This window comes from Phoca vitulina, unplaced genomic scaffold (assembly GCF_004348235.1).
Source record: "Phoca vitulina isolate PV1807 unplaced genomic scaffold, GSC_HSeal_1.0 scaffold20, whole genome shotgun sequence".
Taxonomy (NCBI): Eukaryota; Metazoa; Chordata; class Mammalia; order Carnivora; family Phocidae; genus Phoca; species Phoca vitulina.
The window spans coordinates 8,690,457-8,709,750 of NW_022589723.1; the positions used below are offsets into that span (position 1 = coordinate 8,690,457).

Here is a 19,294-nt window from a genome sequence, read left to right on the forward strand (position 1 = left end):
CAGTTTGCTCAAGGAAAGCTTGGCAAATATTCTGCTCTTACCTCTAAAGTCATTGTTTCCTGACTGGCCTTTTTTTTTTTTTTCTTTTTTCCCTCATGTCCCTGTATTGGTTAGTGTTAAGTTTGGCTACATATTATAGAAAACTTAACAAAGTTCATTTTTCTGCATACAGAAGTTTTGGGTCTAGGGCTTTTTCTGATTTGTTGTTCCACCATCCTTAATGTGCCCTTCATGGTCCAAAATGGCTGTCTGAATGCCAACCATCATATCTGCGTTCCAGTCAGCAGGAAGGAGAAAGGGATGAAGTTGCATGTGTTAGTTCTTTCACCTTTTTTTTTTTTTTAAAGATTTTATTTATTTATTTGACAGAGAGAGACACAGCGAGAGAGGGAACACAAGCAGGAGGAGTGGGAGAGGGAGAAGCAGGCTTCCCGCCAAGCAGGAGCCCGATGCGGGGCTCGATCCCAGCACTCTGGGATCATGACCTGAGCTGAAGGCAGACGCTTAACGACTGAGCCACCCAGGTGCCCCTTTCATCTTTTTTTTTTTAAAAGATTTTATTTATTTATGTATTTGAGAGAGAGAGAGAGCACGAACAAGCAGGGGGAAGGAGAGGGACAAGCACCCCACGCTGAGCACGGAGCCTGACTCAGAGCTCGATCCCAGGACCCTGAGATCTTGACCTGAGCTGAAATGCAGTGTCAGATGCTCAACCGACTGAGCCACCCAGGTGCCCATAGTTCATCTCATTAACCAGAAATTAACCCAATGGCCACAGTTAGCTGCAAAGGAATTGTATACAGCTAAAAAATCAGGGGTTCTGTTGCTAAGAAATAAGGGGAGAGTGGATATTGGGGGAACAACTAATAGTCTGAGAAATACCCTGAAGTTTATGCCCTGTGGAGAAGAATATCATTCTGGTCCAGTTAAATTGTTAGCCAGAGGGGCACCTGGGTGGCTCAGTCGTTAAGCGTCTGCCTTCGGCTCAGGTCATGATCCCAGGATCTTGGGATTGAGCCCCGCATCGGGCTCCCTGCTCGGCGGGAAGCCTGCTTCTACCTCTCCACTCCCCCTGCTTGTGTTCCCTCTCTCGCTGTGTCTCTCTCTGTCAAATAAATAAATAAAATCTTAAAAAAAGTAGCCAGAGAAAAAGCCTTGAAAGTAGCAGACACCCCGTTCCTCAGTGTGCTGTTCTTTGAGTTAGTTCCACTTGGTACTCAGATCCAGGCAAGCTGTTGGGTTTTTGTCCAATAGTATGTCATCCCTCAGTGGCCTTGGGTCTGTTCCTTCATCCAAGCCTCCACCACTGGGCTCATGCACCTCTTAAAGCTGAAACCTTTAACGCATCCAGGAATCTCTTTTTTTTTAAATTTTTTTTTTTTAAGATTTTATTTATTTGTGTGAGAGAGAACGAGAGACAGAGAACATGGAGGGAGGAGGGTCAGAGGGAGAAGCAGACTCCCTGCTGAGCAGGGAGCCTGATGTGGGACTCGATCCCGGGACTCCAGGATCATGACGTGAGCCGAAGGCAGTCGCTTAACCAACTGAGCCACCCAGCGCCCCAGGAATCTCTTTACTTTGCTTCAAAACTCCTTCCTCTTTTTTAGAAGTTTGTTTTGGCATTACCTGGGCGCTACTATTATCACTTCTGGCATTACTATTATCACTTCTGCCCTGCTAGTGTTGCTATGTTGTAGAAATAACTGGAACACTAGATGTGCATGGTGTGACATGGCTGGTCCAGCCCAGGAGTGTTTGCAGGGTACTTACGACTTCTTTAGGCCCCAGTGTTCCTACATAAGGATGGTCCCCCTAGTGGTCCTGGGACTAGCCCAGAGGCCTCCTTCCCTGAGGCTTGCCAGCGATCCGTAACTGGATCCATTGTGCTTTATTAGGCATTCCCTTGAGTAAGAACATCTTCAAAATGTGTAATCCCCCAATAGGCCTCTTTTTTTCTGAAGCTTGCTTCCTGTTCCCTGGATTCTGGGCATACAGTGACGCGCTCTCTGTACCGTTTCCCATGAAGGTTACTTAAATTCAGATAACGCTCTTCACTTCCTACATAAAGACAAAAGAGAATGTTAAACCAGATTCAGTGTTCTGCTTCTGCAGGGATAACTCACTTCATGTGGTGTATGTTGTCTATATGTTATAAGTTCATTTCCATCCTGGGCCCAGGAAAGACCTATCCTTTGGTTTATATTTGTAGTTTCTACTTATAAGGCTTGTTGATAATTTTATCTATTTATTTATTTTTATTTTTTTAATTTTAATTTTTAAAAAAGATTTTATTTGTTTGAGAGAGAGAATGAGCACAAGCGGGGGGAGGGGCAAGTAGAAGGAAAAGCAGGATCCCCACTGAGCAGGGAGCCCGATGCAGGGCTAGATCCCAGGACCCCAGGGTCTGAGCTGAAGGCAGATGCTTACCCGACTGAGCCACCCAGGTGCCCCCGGCTTGCTGATAATTTTAGTTCTTATATTTACATAATTGTTGCTCTTTGTGGCTATAGAGGGCTACCTTAATTTTGTTGCTTCAAAAACGAAAGGTCTGCTGTTAACTCCTGGGTGGTGTGCTTGGATTGTAACATCTTAATCTCTTTCACATTGGGCTTTTTGGGTCTTTAGTATTTTATTTGAAGAAAACCATCTGTATGGCATTTCCCCTTATATTCTTACCTTCTTATTTCTTTTGCCTCTTTTAAGCTCTCAAGTCATTAAGGATTTAGAACAGTATTCTCATTGTTTTTTTTTTTTTTTCTTTTAAGATTTATTTATTTGAGATGGGGAGAGAGAGAGCTTGTGCAGGGGGAGGGGCAGAGGGACAGGAAGAGAAAATCTCAAGCAGACTCTGTGCTACGCAGGGAGCCCACTGTGGGACTCAATCCCAGGACCCTGAGATCACGCCGTGGGGCTCAATCCCAGGACCCTGAGATCATGACCTAAGCCAAAATCAAGAGTTGGTCGCCTAACCAACTGAGCCACCCAGGCGCCCCCTCATTGGTTGTTCTGAAATAAATTTTTCATTGGTCAACAGCCAAGTGAGAAAATGAAAGGCAGAACAATGTGTAAGTGAAGATGTATTAGTATAAGATAAATTGACCCTTCTTAAGATACAATTGAACTCTACTCTATTTTTGTACTTCCTCCTACTTCTGATACTAAAGTATTGTTTTCTAAAGTGATATAATATATACAATAAAGAGGGAGCAAAAATGCATTTTTTTCTTTTTAATATTTTGTTTATTTTAGAGAGAGAGCACAAGTGGGCAGAGGGGGTGAGGGAGAGGGAGTAACAGACTCCTCACTGACGTGGGGCTCGATCCCAGGACCCCCGGGATCATGACCTGAGCCCAAGGCAGATGCTTAACCGACTGAGCCACCCAGGCACCCCTTTTTTTTCTTTAAGCTCCATACCCAATGTGGGGCTTGAACTCACGATCCTGAGATCGAGTCACATCCTTTACTGACTGAGCCAGCCAGGCACCCCCAAAAAGTATTTTCTTGTTAAAATTACTATTTATCATATCTCTCCAAAATTTGTGGCCTGTGAGATGAGAAAGCCTGTAAAGGTTTGATCTGGTGGAGAAAGCACTGGTAAAATTTTGAGTCTAACTAGCCTTTCTCTCAGTGTTTACATTTGTAAAATGGACATATATAACCTCCTACAGAGCTGCATTCTTGTTAGAGAATGAGTAACAGTAACGTGGCAAAGATGGGTTGGTAGAATGTACTTCAAAATAATTTCAGCTGGTGGTTGGGAGTAGAGGCAACATATAGATACACAGTATTGGCCATAAATGGGTAATTGTTGAAACTGTATGGTGGGCACATGGAGTTCATTGTATCATTATTAGCTTTTGTTTGAAAATCTCCATAATAAAAAGTTCTTCCGAAAGAGAGGCTGTTTAAGGAGACTGGTCAAGACAATAGTCTTTGCTTTTCTTGCTAGCAACTACCTGTTTCAACTGCTCTTATCTAAATGCTTCCTATGCAAAATTCTGTCTCGGATACAACTCAGAGCGCAGCTGGCCTGCCCTGCTTGGAGCGGGACAGGAGGCCTGGAGCCCTGTTAGTTCATTCTCACGCTCAAACCTTTGAGGTTCCTCTGAGGAAACCCACCAGTCTGCCTGCTTTTTCTTCTCATGTCCTCTATCCTTCTAAAGAAGGGCCCCTCCTCCTGTCTCTCTTGTGCTCATCACTATCTGCCCTCCGACAGATCCTAATTTTGTCTCATTCCTACTCTTCCATAAAATTCCCATCAACATCCTCACATGCTTTAGTATCTCTCATCTTTAAGACAGAACAAGAGATTTTTCCCTTGATTGCACATCCTCCTCCATCTGTGGCCCCATCCTCTGTGCCCTTAATGCCCACACCTCCTTGAAGGACTCGTCCAGCTGTGCCTAGTCGTCGTCCTCGCCCAGCATTCACTCCTCATCACACCGGGGTCTGCGTTCAGTGCCCATGGAGCCCGCTCTTGGCAAGGTCACCTACAGTCCCGTGTTACCCAGCAGTGGATGCTCTCTGTCCTCATCCTACTCAGCCTCAGGAGCATCTGTGAGAAGACACTTTCCTTCCCTCCCTTGAGGCCCAGTCTCTTTGTCCGCTTTATCTCAAGTACACGCTTCTCCTGCTTCACTTGGTGTCCCCCCTCCCTCCTGTGTTCCAGACACGCTGGCCTCTCTTGGGCTTTTTGGAATATATCAACCTCTTGTTCGCTTTGAACCTCTTTATGTGCTCTTCCCTCCTCTGGAATGCTCAGTCTCTGGCTTGTCTCAGCTTCTGTGCAGTGTACTCAGGTCTTCCTGATGACCATGTCCAAGTATGTTCCCTCACACCCACTGCGGGTCATTCTCGAAGTAGAGTGTAGGGAGACTAGATAGTACTTTTATCCCCGTAGGGTCTCTGGCTAGGTCTGAGAATAAATTGACGTGAGACAGACTGACAGGAGAATAACATACAGATATTTACATGCACATTGGAAACTCCATAGGGACATGAAGACCCAAAGAAGCGGCCAGGCCTAAGTATCTACAGGGTAGGCTGAATAAAGAGAGGCAGTTGTGGAAAGTAGCGAGCATATGGGGAGACTGAAGAAAGGTAAGAGTTATTTTGCCAAGTTCTGTTTGTACAGAATTCTCTCAGCCTTGATGTTCTCTGATAATGAGGAGTCCCGGGATCGAGTCCCGCATTGGGCTCCCTGATCAGCAGGGGGTCTGCTTCTCCCTCTGGCCCTCCCCCCTCTCGTTCTCTCTCTCTCAAATAAATAAATAAAATCTGTATTTTATTTTATTTTTAAAGATTTTATTTATTTGACAGAGAAAGAGAGCATGAGCAGGGGGAAGGAGCAAGGGGAGAGAGAGAAGCAGGCTCCCAACTCAGCAGGGAGCCTGACTCAGGACTCGATCCCAGGACGCCTGGATCATGACCTGAGCTGAAGGCAGATGCTTAACCAACTGAGCCACCCAGGCTTCCTAGAATATTTCTTTCTTTCCAGTGTAGGAGGGCATCTTTCTTTCTTTTTTTTTTTAAATTTTTTATTGTTATGTTAATCACCACGCATTACATCATTAGTTTTAGATGTAGTGTTGCATGATTCATTGTTTGTGCATAACACCCAGTGCTGCATGCAGAACGTGCCCTCTTTAATACCCATCACCAGGCTAACCCATCCTCCCACCCCCCTCCCCTCTAGAACCCTCACTTTGTTTTTCAGAGTCCATCGTCTCTCATGTAGGAGGGCATCTTTTACATGGGCGTCTTATCTCCTGTTTTCAGGAAGGAAAGAGGAGGTCAGCAGGCCCTTCTTGCACCTTCTGTTTTCAAGTACCCTTAGCTCAAAATAATCCTTAAACCAAAGTGGCATATTATGGAGTGGCTGATTCCATCACTCACGTCTTCTCTTCAGTAGGACTTTCTGAACTTGAACTTACGTGTTAATTATTTGTTTTCCCCTGCCAGACTGGAAGTTCCACGTCAGCTGGAACCACGTCTGTTTTCTCACTTTGTGCTCCCAGTGCCTGACAGAGTCCACGCCCATCACTGTGGGTGATGAGGCGAGATGGCTGACTGAGTACCTGGAAAACCTCATGGGTCACGGGACGTTTCACCATGTTCACAGATCTGTGCTTTCCTGGAGCCTGACCCTGCAGCTTTGAGCAAGCATTAGGTTAAAGCCATATGAAAACCGAGCTTCCAAATGTTATACACATCGTTGATGAGAATTTTGTTTATTGTATAATTCAGGGTACTGTAGGTTGTAAATACCTGTTAGAATTTAGTTTTGCTATGTACTTTGTTGCCCCGCCCCCAATTTTTTGTGCTTTTCCTTTTCTGTGAAATGTGAAATAATGTCACATTTCCCTTTTTGCCCTGGCCACCTGGATGTTCCAAGACAAAGTCAAGGCTCAGTCACAGCAGCTCAGAATTGGCACTAACGAGGGAGTGGCTGATAAAAGACACAGGTTTGGGAGCCAAAGTTGGATCTGAAATCCAACCTTGTCGTCGTGTAACTGTGGGCAAAAAACTGAAACTTTCTGAGCCTGAGCTGCTTTATCTGTAAAACGGTGGCGGTGCCCACCTACAGAGTTAGTTAAGTGCCTGGACCATGAGACTAAATATTTCTTCCCTCAGCCTCCCTTCTCTTATTTATTTATTTTTTTTTTAAAGATTTTATTTATTTGACAGAGAGAGACACAGTGAGAGAGGGAACACAAGCAGGGGGAGTGGGAGAGGAAGAAGCAGGCTTCCCACCGAGCAGGGAGCCCCATGCAGGGCTCGATCCCAGGACCCTGGGATCACGACCTGAGCCGAAGGCAGACGCTTAACCGACTGGGCCACCCAGGCGCCCCTCCCTTCTCTTATGATGTACAGATAATGTAAACTGCCTCAAACCTTTTTTGGAAAAAGCATATTTAATAAAGAACAATAAATGGAGTGTTTGGTTTCTTTGGCGAAAAGCAGTTGGGTGAGAGCATATCCACGTTTAGAAGAGCCGTCAGATTTCCATGTTAAGGCTTTCACTTGTCATTATCTCAGTATTCATGTTTCAACTGAAGTTTCCTCTGCTCAAGAGGCCCCTGACCCACCTGTCTGAAAATCTCCATTACCGCTGTATTCCATTACTCTGCCTGATTTTCTTTATAGCACTCATCACTATGGAGAATATGTCCTTGTCTTCTCATGTGTGTTGGCTAGTTGGGCCCACATCTGTCCAAATTGACCCCTGTACTCCTAGCCTACTCCTAGAATGGTACTCCTGCATAACCACGTGATTGGTACTCCATAACATGTGAATGAATAGATGCTCCATGGAACGTTTTGCGTCACCTCTTAGATAACTTTGAAAAGGAACATGCAATCTGTCTGGCACAGGTTTTGTTTTTAAACCACGCTTTAGGAAAAGATAACCGAATACTTGTATAAAAGTACAATTGCACGTAATATTTAGAAAGTAGAATGTTCGAGCTAAGATGCTCATTATCTTAATTGCTAATAATTGGCTCTCCAGGTGGGAGAAAAAAAAAGATTTTCTTTTTCTCTTTTAGGTCAATGAGCCCCCTGAAATCAATTTAGTTCTGTACCCTCAGGGTCTGACTGGTGAAGAAGTGTACGTTCAAGTGGATTTGAGGGTTAGATGCCCACCAACCTACCCAGACATGTGAGTTCATTTATAAATACCTTCCATGTGATACCACTTCTCTGTTTTGACAACCTAGAAACAGACACATTAATGGTATTTTCTCCTTTCTGCCTCTGTTCCCCTTATAATTTCATTTCCTATCGTGTATATCTCACCGAAACTACATCCGCAGTAGACATTTTCGTGAAACCTATCTCATGTTAAGTCTGCTTATAGTTGTAGAATAGTCACTCCAGGTACTAATGTTTGCTCCACGACTAATTGTTTGCTTTCTCTAATGTGTTCATTTAAAAAAAATTTTTTTTTCTTTTAAGATTTTATTTATTTGAGAGAGAGAGAGAAGGAAGCACAAGCAGGGGAAGGAGCAGAGGGAGAAGCAAACTCCCCGCGGAGCAGGGAGCCCGAAGTGGGGCTGGATCCCAGGACCCCAGGATCATGACCTGAGCCAAAGGCAGACACTTAACCAACTGAGCCACCCAGGCGCCCCTTTCATGTGTTGATTTTTGTTTAATTCTTCATAAATTGGGAAGAGGAACAGTCTTAGGAGAAAAGGACAAAGTCATGAGGACTAGTAGAGCCCTTGTATACTTTTGTTTTGTTTTGTTTCAGGGGGTGGGGAGGGGCAGAGGGAGAGTGAAAGAGAATCCTCAAGCAGACTCCCCGCCCGGTGCAGAGCCGGACGCGGGCCTCGAGCTCACAACCCTGAGATCAAGACCTGAGCTGAGGTCAAGAGTTGGACACTTAACCGACTGAGCCACCCAGGCGCCCTTGTATACTTAGTTTTAAAGTATAGTTGGCATTAGGACTTGGAATAGCCTTTTGGCCCTAATGGGAGTTCTACTTTGTAGAGGAAAAAGGAGATTTGAGTCACACTGTTATTCGGGGCACTGCTGATGGGTCTCCACTGTGCAGGGCTGGTCTGTGATGCACGGTGTATAACACCCTGGCTCTAGCCAGTGATGCTACGAGTGCTCTGCGGTCTATGAGACAACCGTAAAACCCCCACATACTTTCTTTTTTAAAGAGATTTATTTATTTAAGAGAGAGAGCGCCAGGGAGCATGAGCAGGGGGGCGGGGCAGAGGGAGAGAGGGAGAAGCAGGCTCCCCGCTGACGCGGGACTCGATCCCAGGACCCCGGAATCATGACCTGAGCCGAAGGCAGACGCTTAACCGACTGAGCCACCCAGGCGCCCCCTGCACGTGGACTGCCTCTGGATGAGAACCACTGACAGAGCAAAAGCACTGGCAGTCAGTAGCCAAGTATCGTCTTTTCGAAGTATGTGTGTATTCCGTGTGATCTTTCCTCAGACATTCCACCTGGAAAGGCAGATGGGCTTAGATGACGTTTTGTGGTTTGCGCTTACTGTGCAGGGAATCAGGTGACAAATAAAAGGAAGCCGTGCCTTACAGAGTGGGTGGGAAATCTATGGAATTTGTTATCCTAACAGCTGATGGAGAAGATGAAAGTACAGATAGGTCAAGATGAGTTTCTTGAATTTAGTAACCCTCTTTTGTCTCTAACATCGTGCCTAGAGTAGACAGAGTAGGTGTTTAGTATTTAATTCATGAATTGGTTAAAGGGTAATTAAATTTTATGAAAGAAAAATAAGGCCGTGCCTCTCTGGGTTTTATTTTTCCTGACACCAAATAGGTGGTGCGTTTTCTGACAGCTGGGTGTCTAGCAATTCAGTTCAGTTTTGACACAAACTAGCATAGTTACTGCAGACCTGGGTTAGGGGCTCAGTTCCACAAAATTTCAAATGCCAGTTGCATGTACCAGTATTTCTGATCAGCTGGCCAAGAATTTGTGAGCTCATTCAACCCCTTCATCAGGTTTGTTGCTGTGTTAGAACAGCGTGTAGAACTCAGGAAGGCACTTGACTTACAATTACCGGCTTACTCTAAAGGATACAACGCAGGACCAGCCCAGTGAAAGAGGTGCATGGGGAAGGAATGTGGTAAGAGGCGTGGAGTTTCTCTTCCCTCTTGCCTTTGACAGGCATCCCCTGGGGGCACAGTCACCCCTGGTTGGGAACCACTGTGCTGGAGGGCCATTCTGGTAAATCTTGATGTGTCCAATTGGTAAAAATAATATGGGATGATTTAAAAAAAAAAAAAAACCATGAAAATGATTATAAAAAGCTACAGAGTAGATATTATAATATCAGCTACATAAAATTATAAATTTTGTGCCAAGGGCATAAAGAGAAAGCTGGAAAAAAATTTTTTTAAGTTTAATTAGTATTGTAGATGGATTTTTCATCATTCTGTTAATATTGCTACATAATGACTGCTGAATTAAAAAGAAATTATGTAAGGCTTGACTTGGGGGGGGAACATTCTTATCCTTTGAGATGACATGGTACAGGAAAACTTTTTCTGCAAAGTAGTCTTTCATGCCACTGTGACAGAGTCCTGGGTTAGATCATACGTAGACTCAGGACTCTATGGCATTTCTGTTCTTTTTCTCCTATATATCAACTCCCTTCTCTGAGATTTCCATCTATCCGAGTAGATCATGATTGTAGCCATCTGTCACACTGAAGCATTGAGAGAATGCAGAGACAGTGAATTATAAAGGCTTTGCTAAGATAAAAATACCATCAGTTACTCAGAAACGCTTGGTAGGAAGTAGTCATCTTCTCTTCGGTAAAATTAAATAAAGCCTGTTTGATCTCCGTGAATTGTTCCTGGATATCTCTTGATTGGGAACCAAGGGGAACCCGAGGAGCGGCTCTGTAAACTTTGAATAGAGAGCGTTGAGTGTCGGTTGTGCTGGGCGGAGAGAAGAGGGGCGTGTTCGGCATCCTTGTAATAGCAGAGTGTGCACAACACCCCCAGGTGGATTCAGCTGTGGGAGTGGGTGAGCGAGCATTTCCACCTCGTTGACAATCAGGAGTGATGTGACAGGGCACATGGTGGGAATGCTGGATGGATCACCTAGGCTTCATTTTTTTCTTTTAAGATTTTCAGTAATCTCTACACCCAACATGGGGCTCGAACCCACAACCCCGAGATCAAGAGTCACATGCTCTACCGACTGAGTCAGCCAGGCGCCCCGTCTGAGGCTTCCTCTTGCCTCGTTGTGCTTGTCTTGCTTTATGCTGAAGCACACGAATGAGCCCAGAGCACTTGGACTCCTGTGGGTGAACTGTGAGAACTGATTAATTGATGTTGGGGGGCAAGGCAGGATCAAGCCCACTGAGTCTAGTCATCTGGGGGACCAGCTTCTCCCCCAGGGACCGCAGGTGACCTCACGTCAAACACTGTTGACAGTTGCTAGGATACAGTTGTAATCCTTGGAAATGGAGGAAGAGGCTGCTGGGGGTATAGAGAGGCCTGTGAAATCCCTGTGCTCAGTGCTTGGACCTAGCAAATATTATGCAAAGAGGCCATACTTTTTGGAGTAACTCCTTTTTGTCTCTTTCTTTTCCAGAGTCCCTGAAATAGAGTTAAAGAATGCCAAAGGTCTGTCAAATGAAAGTGTTAATTTGTTAAAATCCCACCTAGAGAAAGTGGCCAAAAAACATTGTGGAGAGGTAAGATACGTTTAACTGGAGTTGTAACAGGACAGTAGAAATCTCATCCCATTCAGCAGTGTTCACCTTCCTGCCTTCTCTTGGGCCGAGAGGCTTTCCCGTGACACCTCAAACCCAGTGTTGACTAGAATGTTTTGTTTCTTATTGATATGTACAAAGGGGAACATTGGTACTTGTATTTCTTTAATGTACAGCTTTTATGAATGACAAATTGTAGAGTGTATATGGAGGGTACATTGACAATTCAGAATTTTTCTGAAAGGAGTCCACGTGAGCCTGGCCATCCTGTTGGCACACCTTGGACCGGGCATCGTAACCTGATCTTGACTTGAACCTTTACACTGGAAAATGTTTGCAGACAAGTGATTTCAGACCGAACCTTGCCACCTCTCCCGGTTACATATTAGAAGAGCTAATTGTTTGCCTTCTCAGTGATTAGCCACATACTCTGCTCCATCAGCGTCCCTTTTGTACTGGAGCATTTCCATCTAGTTCAGTATTCTTTTGTAATCCTCTGCACATCAGGGTGTACGTGAGTTCCCCCTTGAGTGGCAGAACTCTCCAGAAGGCTAGACTAGGTGACTTCTTGGGGCAGTGGGTTACCGTGGGTCTCTTAGGCCAGACCATTTCTCTTCAAGTATGACCCATCTTTTCCTCACTTAGGCAGCTCATGCTTAAGAATCCATCCTGTAAAAACAGAAGAGTTAAGTAAGGACTTATCCCAGGCCTCTGTGTCTGTTTTGGACGTCTGTTAAAGTGACTGGACAGGTTTTCAGTTGCATTCTATAACACAGGAGTTACAGCATGACCCACCTCTCGGTTATCTCAAGATTTTCAGTGATTGCTGAGCTGCAGAGTGATTATAGAACAGCCTGAACAAAAAAGTAGGCCCTGGGGATGATTGCAGAGTTCTTTCTTTTTTAATATATATTTTATTTATTTATTTGACAGAGATTGAAAGCACAAGCAGGCAGAGAGGCAGGCAGAGGGAGAGGGAGAAGCAGGCTCCCCGCTGATCAGGGAGCCCCATGCAGGGCTCTTTCCCAGGACCCTGGGATCATGACCCGAGTTAAAGGCAGAGCCTTTGGCTTAACCAAATGAGCCACCCAGGTGCCCCTGCAGAGTTCTTTCTGATGTAGTCTAATGTCTCACTGAAAAATAATACGGAGTTATACTGAAAATTCAACTATAGAATCCTCTGGTCTCTTGGATTCATGATGTGGGGTTTTTTTGGAAAATACTTTTGCTTTATTTATTTTTCACAATACAGTATTATTAACTATTATCACTGAGCTGTACATTAGATCCCCAGAACTTACTCGTCATATAACCAGAAGTTTGTACCCCTTGACCAACATCCCCTCTTTCTCCAGCCCATCAGTTCTGGTAACCACCACTCCAGTCTCTTGTCTTTATGAGTTTGGCTTTTTTACATTCCACATATAAGTGAGATCATACAGTATTTGTCTTTCTTTGGCTGACTTATTTCACTTAGCATAATGTCCTCAGGGTCCATCCACGTTGTTGGAAACAGCAGGACATCCTTTCTCATGGCCAAATAATGTTCCATTGCATTTATATACATCTTCTTTATTCATTCATCCATTGGCAGACACTGAGGTAGTTTTCATAACTTGGCTGTTGTGAATAATGCTGCAATAACATGGGGCTGCAGGTATCTCTTCCAGATCCTGTTTTCACTTCCTTTGCATATGTCCTCAGAAGTGGGGTTGCTGGATCATATCAGTTCTGTGTTTATTTTTTGAGGATCCTCTATATTGTTTTCCATAGTGGTTGAACCATTTCATTTCCACCAACAGTGCACAAGGGTTCCCTTTTCGCCACATCCTTGCTAGTATTTGCTATTCCTTGTCTTTTTGATGACAGCCATTCTGACAGGTGTGAGGTTATAGCTCATTGTGGTTTTGATTTACATTTCCCTGATGATGAGTGATGTTGAGCAACTTCTCATGTGTCTGTTGACCATCTCTGTATCTTCTTTGGAAAAATGTCTGTTCAGATTCTCTGCCCATTTTCTAATTGGATTATTTGGGGTTTTTTGCTGTTAAAGTTCTATGGGTTCCTTCTATATTTTGGATGTTAGCTCTTTATCAGAAACATGTTTTGCAAATATTTTCTCCCATTCCATAGGTTGCCTTTTCATTTTGTGGATGGTTTCCTTTGCTGTGCAGAAGTTCTAAAATTTGATGTAGTCCCACTTGTTTACTTTTGCTTTTGATGCCCTTTCTTGGGCTTTATTTTAAATTACACTTTTTATTTTGAGATAATTACAGATTCACATGCAGTTTTAAGATCTAATACTAAGAGATCCTATATACCCTTTTACTCAGCTTCAAGGATGTTATATAAGTGGAATCATACAGTATGTAACCTTTGGGCTTGGCTTTCTTTTCACCCAACATAATTCTCTTAGAGACTCATCCAGATTGTTGGACGTATCAGTAGTTGTTACTTCTTATTATTAGGTAGTATTCCATGGTATAGATATACCACTGTTGATTTAGCCATCCACCAGGTGAAAGACATCTGAGTTGTTTCTAGTTTTTGGCTATTAAAAATAAAGCTGTGGGGGCACCTGGGTGGATCAGTTGGTTAAGCCTCTAACTCCTGATTTTGGCTCGGTTATGATCTCAGGGTTGTGAGGTCGAGCCCCGCTCTGAGCATGGAGCTTGCTTAAGATTCTCTCTCCCTGTGCCCCCTCCCTCACATTCTCTCTCTTAAAAAAAAAGAAAAAAAAAGCTGTTGTAAACATCATTATAGGTTTTTATGTGAAGGTAAGTTTTTGTTTCTCTGGATTAATGCCCAGGAGTGCAGTTGTTGGTATATGGAAGCTGCATGTTCAATTTTTTAAGCAGCTGTCAGACTTTTCCAGATTGGCTGTACCACCTTACATTCCCACCAGCAGTGTCTGAGTGATCCAGTTTCTCCACATCCTTGCCAGTGTTTGATGTTGTCCCTTTTTTTATTTCAGCTATATTCTAATAGATGTGATGGTTAATTTTATGTGTCAAACTTGCTAGACCATGGTACCCAGCTATTTGGACAAACATCGTTCTAGATGTTCTCTGGTTTTGTTTTTTCTTTTTTTGCTTTTTGTTTTTTGTTTTAAGATTTTATTTATTTATTTGACAAGAGAGAGAGAGCCAGAGAGTGCAAGCGGGGCGGGGAGGTGCAGAGGGAGAGGGAGAAGCAGACTCCCTGCTGAGCAAGGAGACTGATGTGGGACTTGATCCCAAAACTCTGTGATCATGATCCGAGCCGAAGGCAGACGCCCAACCATCTGAGCAACCCAGGCGCCCCTCTTGATGTTTCTCTGAAGTATTTTTTTTAGATGAGGTTAATATTTAAATCAGTAGACTTTGGGTTAAGCAGATTATCCTCCATAATGTGTGTAGGCCTCATCCAATCACTTGAGGGTTTAAAAAAAATTTTTTTTTAAAGATTTTATTTATTTATTTGAGAGAGAGCACGAGCAAGAGAGGGGGAGAGGGGCAAAGGGAGAGGGAGAACCAGACTCTCCACTGAGCAGGGAGCCCGATGCAGGGCTAGATCCCAGGACCCCAGGGTCTGAGCTGAAGGCAGACGCTTAACCGATTGAGCCACCCAGGCGCCCCAGTTGCTTGAGTGTTTTAATTGAAAACGACTGGCTTTTCTGGAAGCAGGGGAAATTATCAGAGGATGACTGTTGGACCAGACGTGCCAGGTCTCCAGCCTGCTGGTCTACCCCACATATTCTAGACTCTCGATAATTCGTTGGGTCAATTCCTTAAAATCAGTCTCTCGCTGTACATGCGCACACGTGTACACCCCCCCATGTGTACACCCACCCACACACACGTGTACACCCACACACACGTGTACACCCACACACGTGTACACCCCCCCCCATCCTGTTGGTTCTGTTTCTCTGGAGAACCCTGGCTAATACAGATACGTATTGTGAGGGGATGGTGGAGTGGCTGTTCTAAATAAGGAGATCAGGAGGGCTTCTGATGAGGTCACATTTGAGCAGAGTGCTGAGAGGGGCAAGACAGTCAGCCGTGTAGATCCACAGGGAGGGGAGGACAAGAGCCAGTTTGGAAAGTAGTTCTTATTTTCATCTAGTCTTACATATATTGTATCTGATGTGTTTGTACAGAAAATTCTAGTCATTCAAATTGATTGGCAAAAGAAAAACCCTCCACTCCTTGGCTCCTGTCTCCTTTCTGGTGTAGAAGTGGTTTCTCTTTGACATAATAGAAACTGCCTATCTTCCCCAGCTTTTCTTAAAAGAGCTTTTCTTTGGAGAACTTGCCTCTTAAACTCTAGATGAGTGCTTGTCAACTAAAGTGAAGTACATCCAGTGAATGCCACAGCTTCTGCTACAATCAAAAAATACATTAACTTCCCCCTGTGGTGTCTTTGCATTTACTCCTCGAGAGAAAGGTGGAATGAACACCACGTGAACTAACTTTATATTCTTGTGCATAGTGACCTTTATTACTAATTATCACCCTCTCAAGTCCCTTTAGAAATAAGAATTTTTAAACTGCTTTATTGTAATTGAGGAAAAAGGAATTTCAGAGTGGTGGTCGTCATCTGCAGAAGGAGCTTGGTACTCTTGACCTCTCTGGGGTTGGGGCAGTCACTCAGCGTAGGGTCCCAGAAACCCTTGTTTTATGAGTTTACCAGCGCAGATACGATTTATGACTCCTACAGGTATGAGAAAGTGGCTTTACTTTCTGAGAGGGCAATGTCTGTGGGGGGGGGGGGGGTTCCTTCTGGTAGTATCCATGAATGCTTCCCTAAGTGGAAATGGAATGCTCTCCTAGTATTGATCAGCCTCCACTGGACTGTTACTAGCAGGGAGCTAGTGAGGCCTTTAAGGATTTGCCTCTGTACCGCAAAGAATGTTTTCAGTACACTGTATGGACAGATGGAAGTTCTCACTGCCGCAGTGATTCTTCTGCTGTCATTTTGTAGACAGGTTTTCTAGTTGGGAAAGTACTTTATTTTTATGCAGTGTTAAATATTTTACCAGATTTATTTGTCCAGATAAAAATATTTTATCAGATTTATTTGTCCAGATAAAAATATTTTATCAGATTTATTTGTCCAGATAAAAATATTTTACCAGATTTACTCTACAGAGGATGCCAGTAAAGTTGAGGAAGACTGTGAAAGAAAAGGGAAGCTTTTTATTTATCTAGATAGTGATTTCTCTTGATAGCAGCACAGGAGGGGAGACCCATGAAAGCTTTTCCCTGCTGCGATTGCCTCAGATTCCTAACTCAGAACGTGTCGTATCAAAGTGCGTATCACCATTTTAAGTGGGCCTCTGATTGCCTGCATGCTTTCCCGTCTCCTTTGGGCCCTGTCTTCCCATTACTTGACCATTTGTGGTTGACTTTCCTCTACATGTTTAGGTGATGATATTTGAACTGGCCGACCACGTGCAATCATTTCTCAGCGAGCATAACAAGCCCCCTCCCAAGTCTTTCCATGAAGAAATGCTGGAAAGGCGGGCTCAGGAGGAGCAGCGGAGGCTGTTGGAGGCCAAGCAGAAGGTGGAGCAGGAGGTGAGACCCTCGTCACTACCGGAGGCCGGGCCCGGAAGACGGCGAGCTGCTATCGGTTTTTACTCTCTCTCTGCCTACATGCTAATCTTTATTTAAATTTTGCTGGGCCTTTGCTTCAAGCACTTGGAGATCCGAGTCAGAGGAGGCCCAAAGAGTAACTGAGAAATATGGCGAGTGGTTTCCTCCCCACAAATAGCAATGCTGCTCCTAGAACCTTCAGTCTAGTCCAGGTCTTCAAAGAAAAGAAGAGAAAAAAGTTCGTTTAACCAAACTTCTTGTGGTCTTTTGAGCTTGTAAAGCTGTGCAGGAATTCACTGAGCTTTATAGGCTATTTTCTTCCCTCTGTGGGACGGGTATCTACTGTCCAAATGAGTAGCAAAAGCCAGAGATTGACCTTTTTTATGTGCTGTAACCGTTTGTATTTTTTCTTCAATCTGTTTGCATAAGGATGTACACTCCTGTGTTATTTTTTAAATCCTTTAATCAAAGATAATGTACATATCCAAGGTTTCTTCTTTTTTCTTTTTCCTAAGTTTCCTTCTTGATTTTTAACTTATTCTCTATTCAGTCTTTTATTTTATTTCATTTTAAAGATTTTATTTATTTATTTGACAGAGACAGACTGTGAGAGAGGGAACACAAGCAGGGGGAGTGGGAGAGGGAGAAGCAGGCTTCCCGCCAAGCAGGGAGCCCGATGCAGGGCTTGATCCCAGGACCCTGGGATCATGACCTGAGCCGACAGCAGACGCTTAACGACTGAGCTATCCAAGTGACCCTCTATTCAGTCTTTTAATCAACTTACCTAGAATTTTTTGGGGGGTGGGTTGTAAAAATGAGCGTCTGAAGTTTTTTTTTTTCCTTCCCAGACATTTCCTAACACATTAAATAATCATTTTTTCTTAGTTGATTTGTAAACTTCCTTTAAGGTGTATTTTAACTATATATATATGAAGCTCTATTTGTGAATTACCCATTTTGTTCAATTCATCTTTTTTCTTGAGTCCCTACCGTATCTTTTATGCTGTTTTAATATCTGAAAAATCAAGTCCCCTTCCCTTCACCTTCCGTTATGCTTTTCTTTTTCCCTCAGCCATTCTCACCATTTATTCTTACAGATGAAATACAGGATCACTCTCTCAAAATCAAGCCAAACTCTCTGCGCTAGACTTACATGTTCATTTAGGAAGAATTGACACCTTGGCAATATTCAGACTCCCTATCCAGGAATGTTTGTCTGCTTATTCTTATCTCTTGGTGAGGCTTTCTAGCTTTCTAGCTTTCTTCCCGTAGATGTTACTGTTTCTTACAGTTACTTCCAGGGTTTTGTTATTCTGCTTTTCTTAGCTTCTTGCTCTTGGTTCTTTTTTTTGCCTAGTTATCATTTAGAGTTTAAAGTTCCTTATTTTCATCATTTTTAGGAAGGCATGTTTTTATTAGTGGGTATTTATCTAGCAGTCTTGTTTAGGTATACTGTTTACCTATAAATTTGGGGCATTTTTTCATTTTGTATTATTGCTGATACAGATTTTGGTCAGTCTCTTAATGGTTTTGATATCCACAACCTGGAATTTTAGGGGACTCGTAAAAAAATAACCAAAAACAAAAAAAACCCCACTATTTTTCCCAACCTAAATTCAGTCCCACTTGAGCCATAGATACGTGAATCAAATGAATGGAAATCAAAATACCGCTTTTAATGCTGAGAAAACTAGAGAACATAGCTGAAGGTCTCTGGCACATGGGGATGGTGCTTGAGCCACTGCCACCGCAGGTCCCGGCACTGAGGACAGCTCAGCCCACCTCCACCAACGGGGCCCCACCCTCTGAGGCGGGGAGCAGACACCAGCACTTGTTCTCCAGGGACAGGGAGATATCAAGAGGGAGGGGCTGAGTCAAGGTGGGGGTGCTGCTGTCGTGAAAGACTCTCCACGTGGAAACATGAAGAGTGGGGATCAGCGCCCCTCCCCCACAGCCTGGAAACCTTTTAAAACACGAACAAGTATTGCATCCGAACTGATGAAATAGTAGTTTGTTGTACAGTTCTGTATAAACAGGCCTTTTAGGCAGGGAGGGCTTGAATCATAGAAATGCAAAAGGTGTTTTGGGCGGTGCCTGGGTGGCTCAGTGGGTTGGGTGTCCAACTCTTGATTTTGGCTCAGGTCATGATCTCAGGGTCATGAGATCGAGCCCTGCGTCTGGCTCCGTTGGGCTCCGAGTTCGCCACAGAGTGTGCTTGTCTCTCTCTCTCTCTGTTCCTCCCCCCGCGCTCACTCGCTCGCTCGCGCTCTCCTCTCTCTCAAATAAATGGGTACATAAAATCTTTAAAAAAAAAATGCAAAAGAGGCGCCTGGGTGGCTCAGTCGTTAAGCGTCTGCCTTCGGCTCAGGTCATGATCCCAGGGTCCTGGGATCGAGCCCCACATCGGGATCCCTGCTCGTCAGGAAGCCTGCTTCTCCCTCTCCCACTCCCCCTGCTTGCGTTCCCTCTCTCACTGTGTCTCTCTCTCTCTGTCAGATAAATAAATAAAATCTTA

General features: G+C 44.0%; 1 protein-coding gene across 9 annotated transcripts in view; it reads left to right on the forward strand.

Annotated features, from left to right (window-relative positions):
• The window catches only part of EIF2AK4 (eukaryotic translation initiation factor 2 alpha kinase 4), a 106,616-nt gene that overhangs the window by 7,403 nt on the left and 79,919 nt on the right, over positions 1-19,294 (forward strand). For 6 of the 9 annotated variants that reach the window (XR_004301074.1, XR_004301073.1, XM_032418040.1 and 3 more), the window contains exons 2-4: positions 7,548-7,660; positions 11,080-11,182; positions 16,609-16,761. Coding sequence is in view for 6 of the 9 variants with exons in the window: in XM_032418040.1 (XP_032273931.1) it covers positions 7,548-7,660; positions 11,080-11,182; positions 16,609-16,761 (369 nt within the window). In the remaining 3 variants the exon portion in view is untranslated. Of the gene's footprint in view, positions 1-6,854; positions 7,661-8,774; positions 8,920-11,079; positions 11,183-16,608; positions 16,762-19,294 lie in introns of those variants that run through there. The other 3 variants (XM_032418044.1, XM_032418042.1, XM_032418043.1) reach the window with 3 other exon arrangements.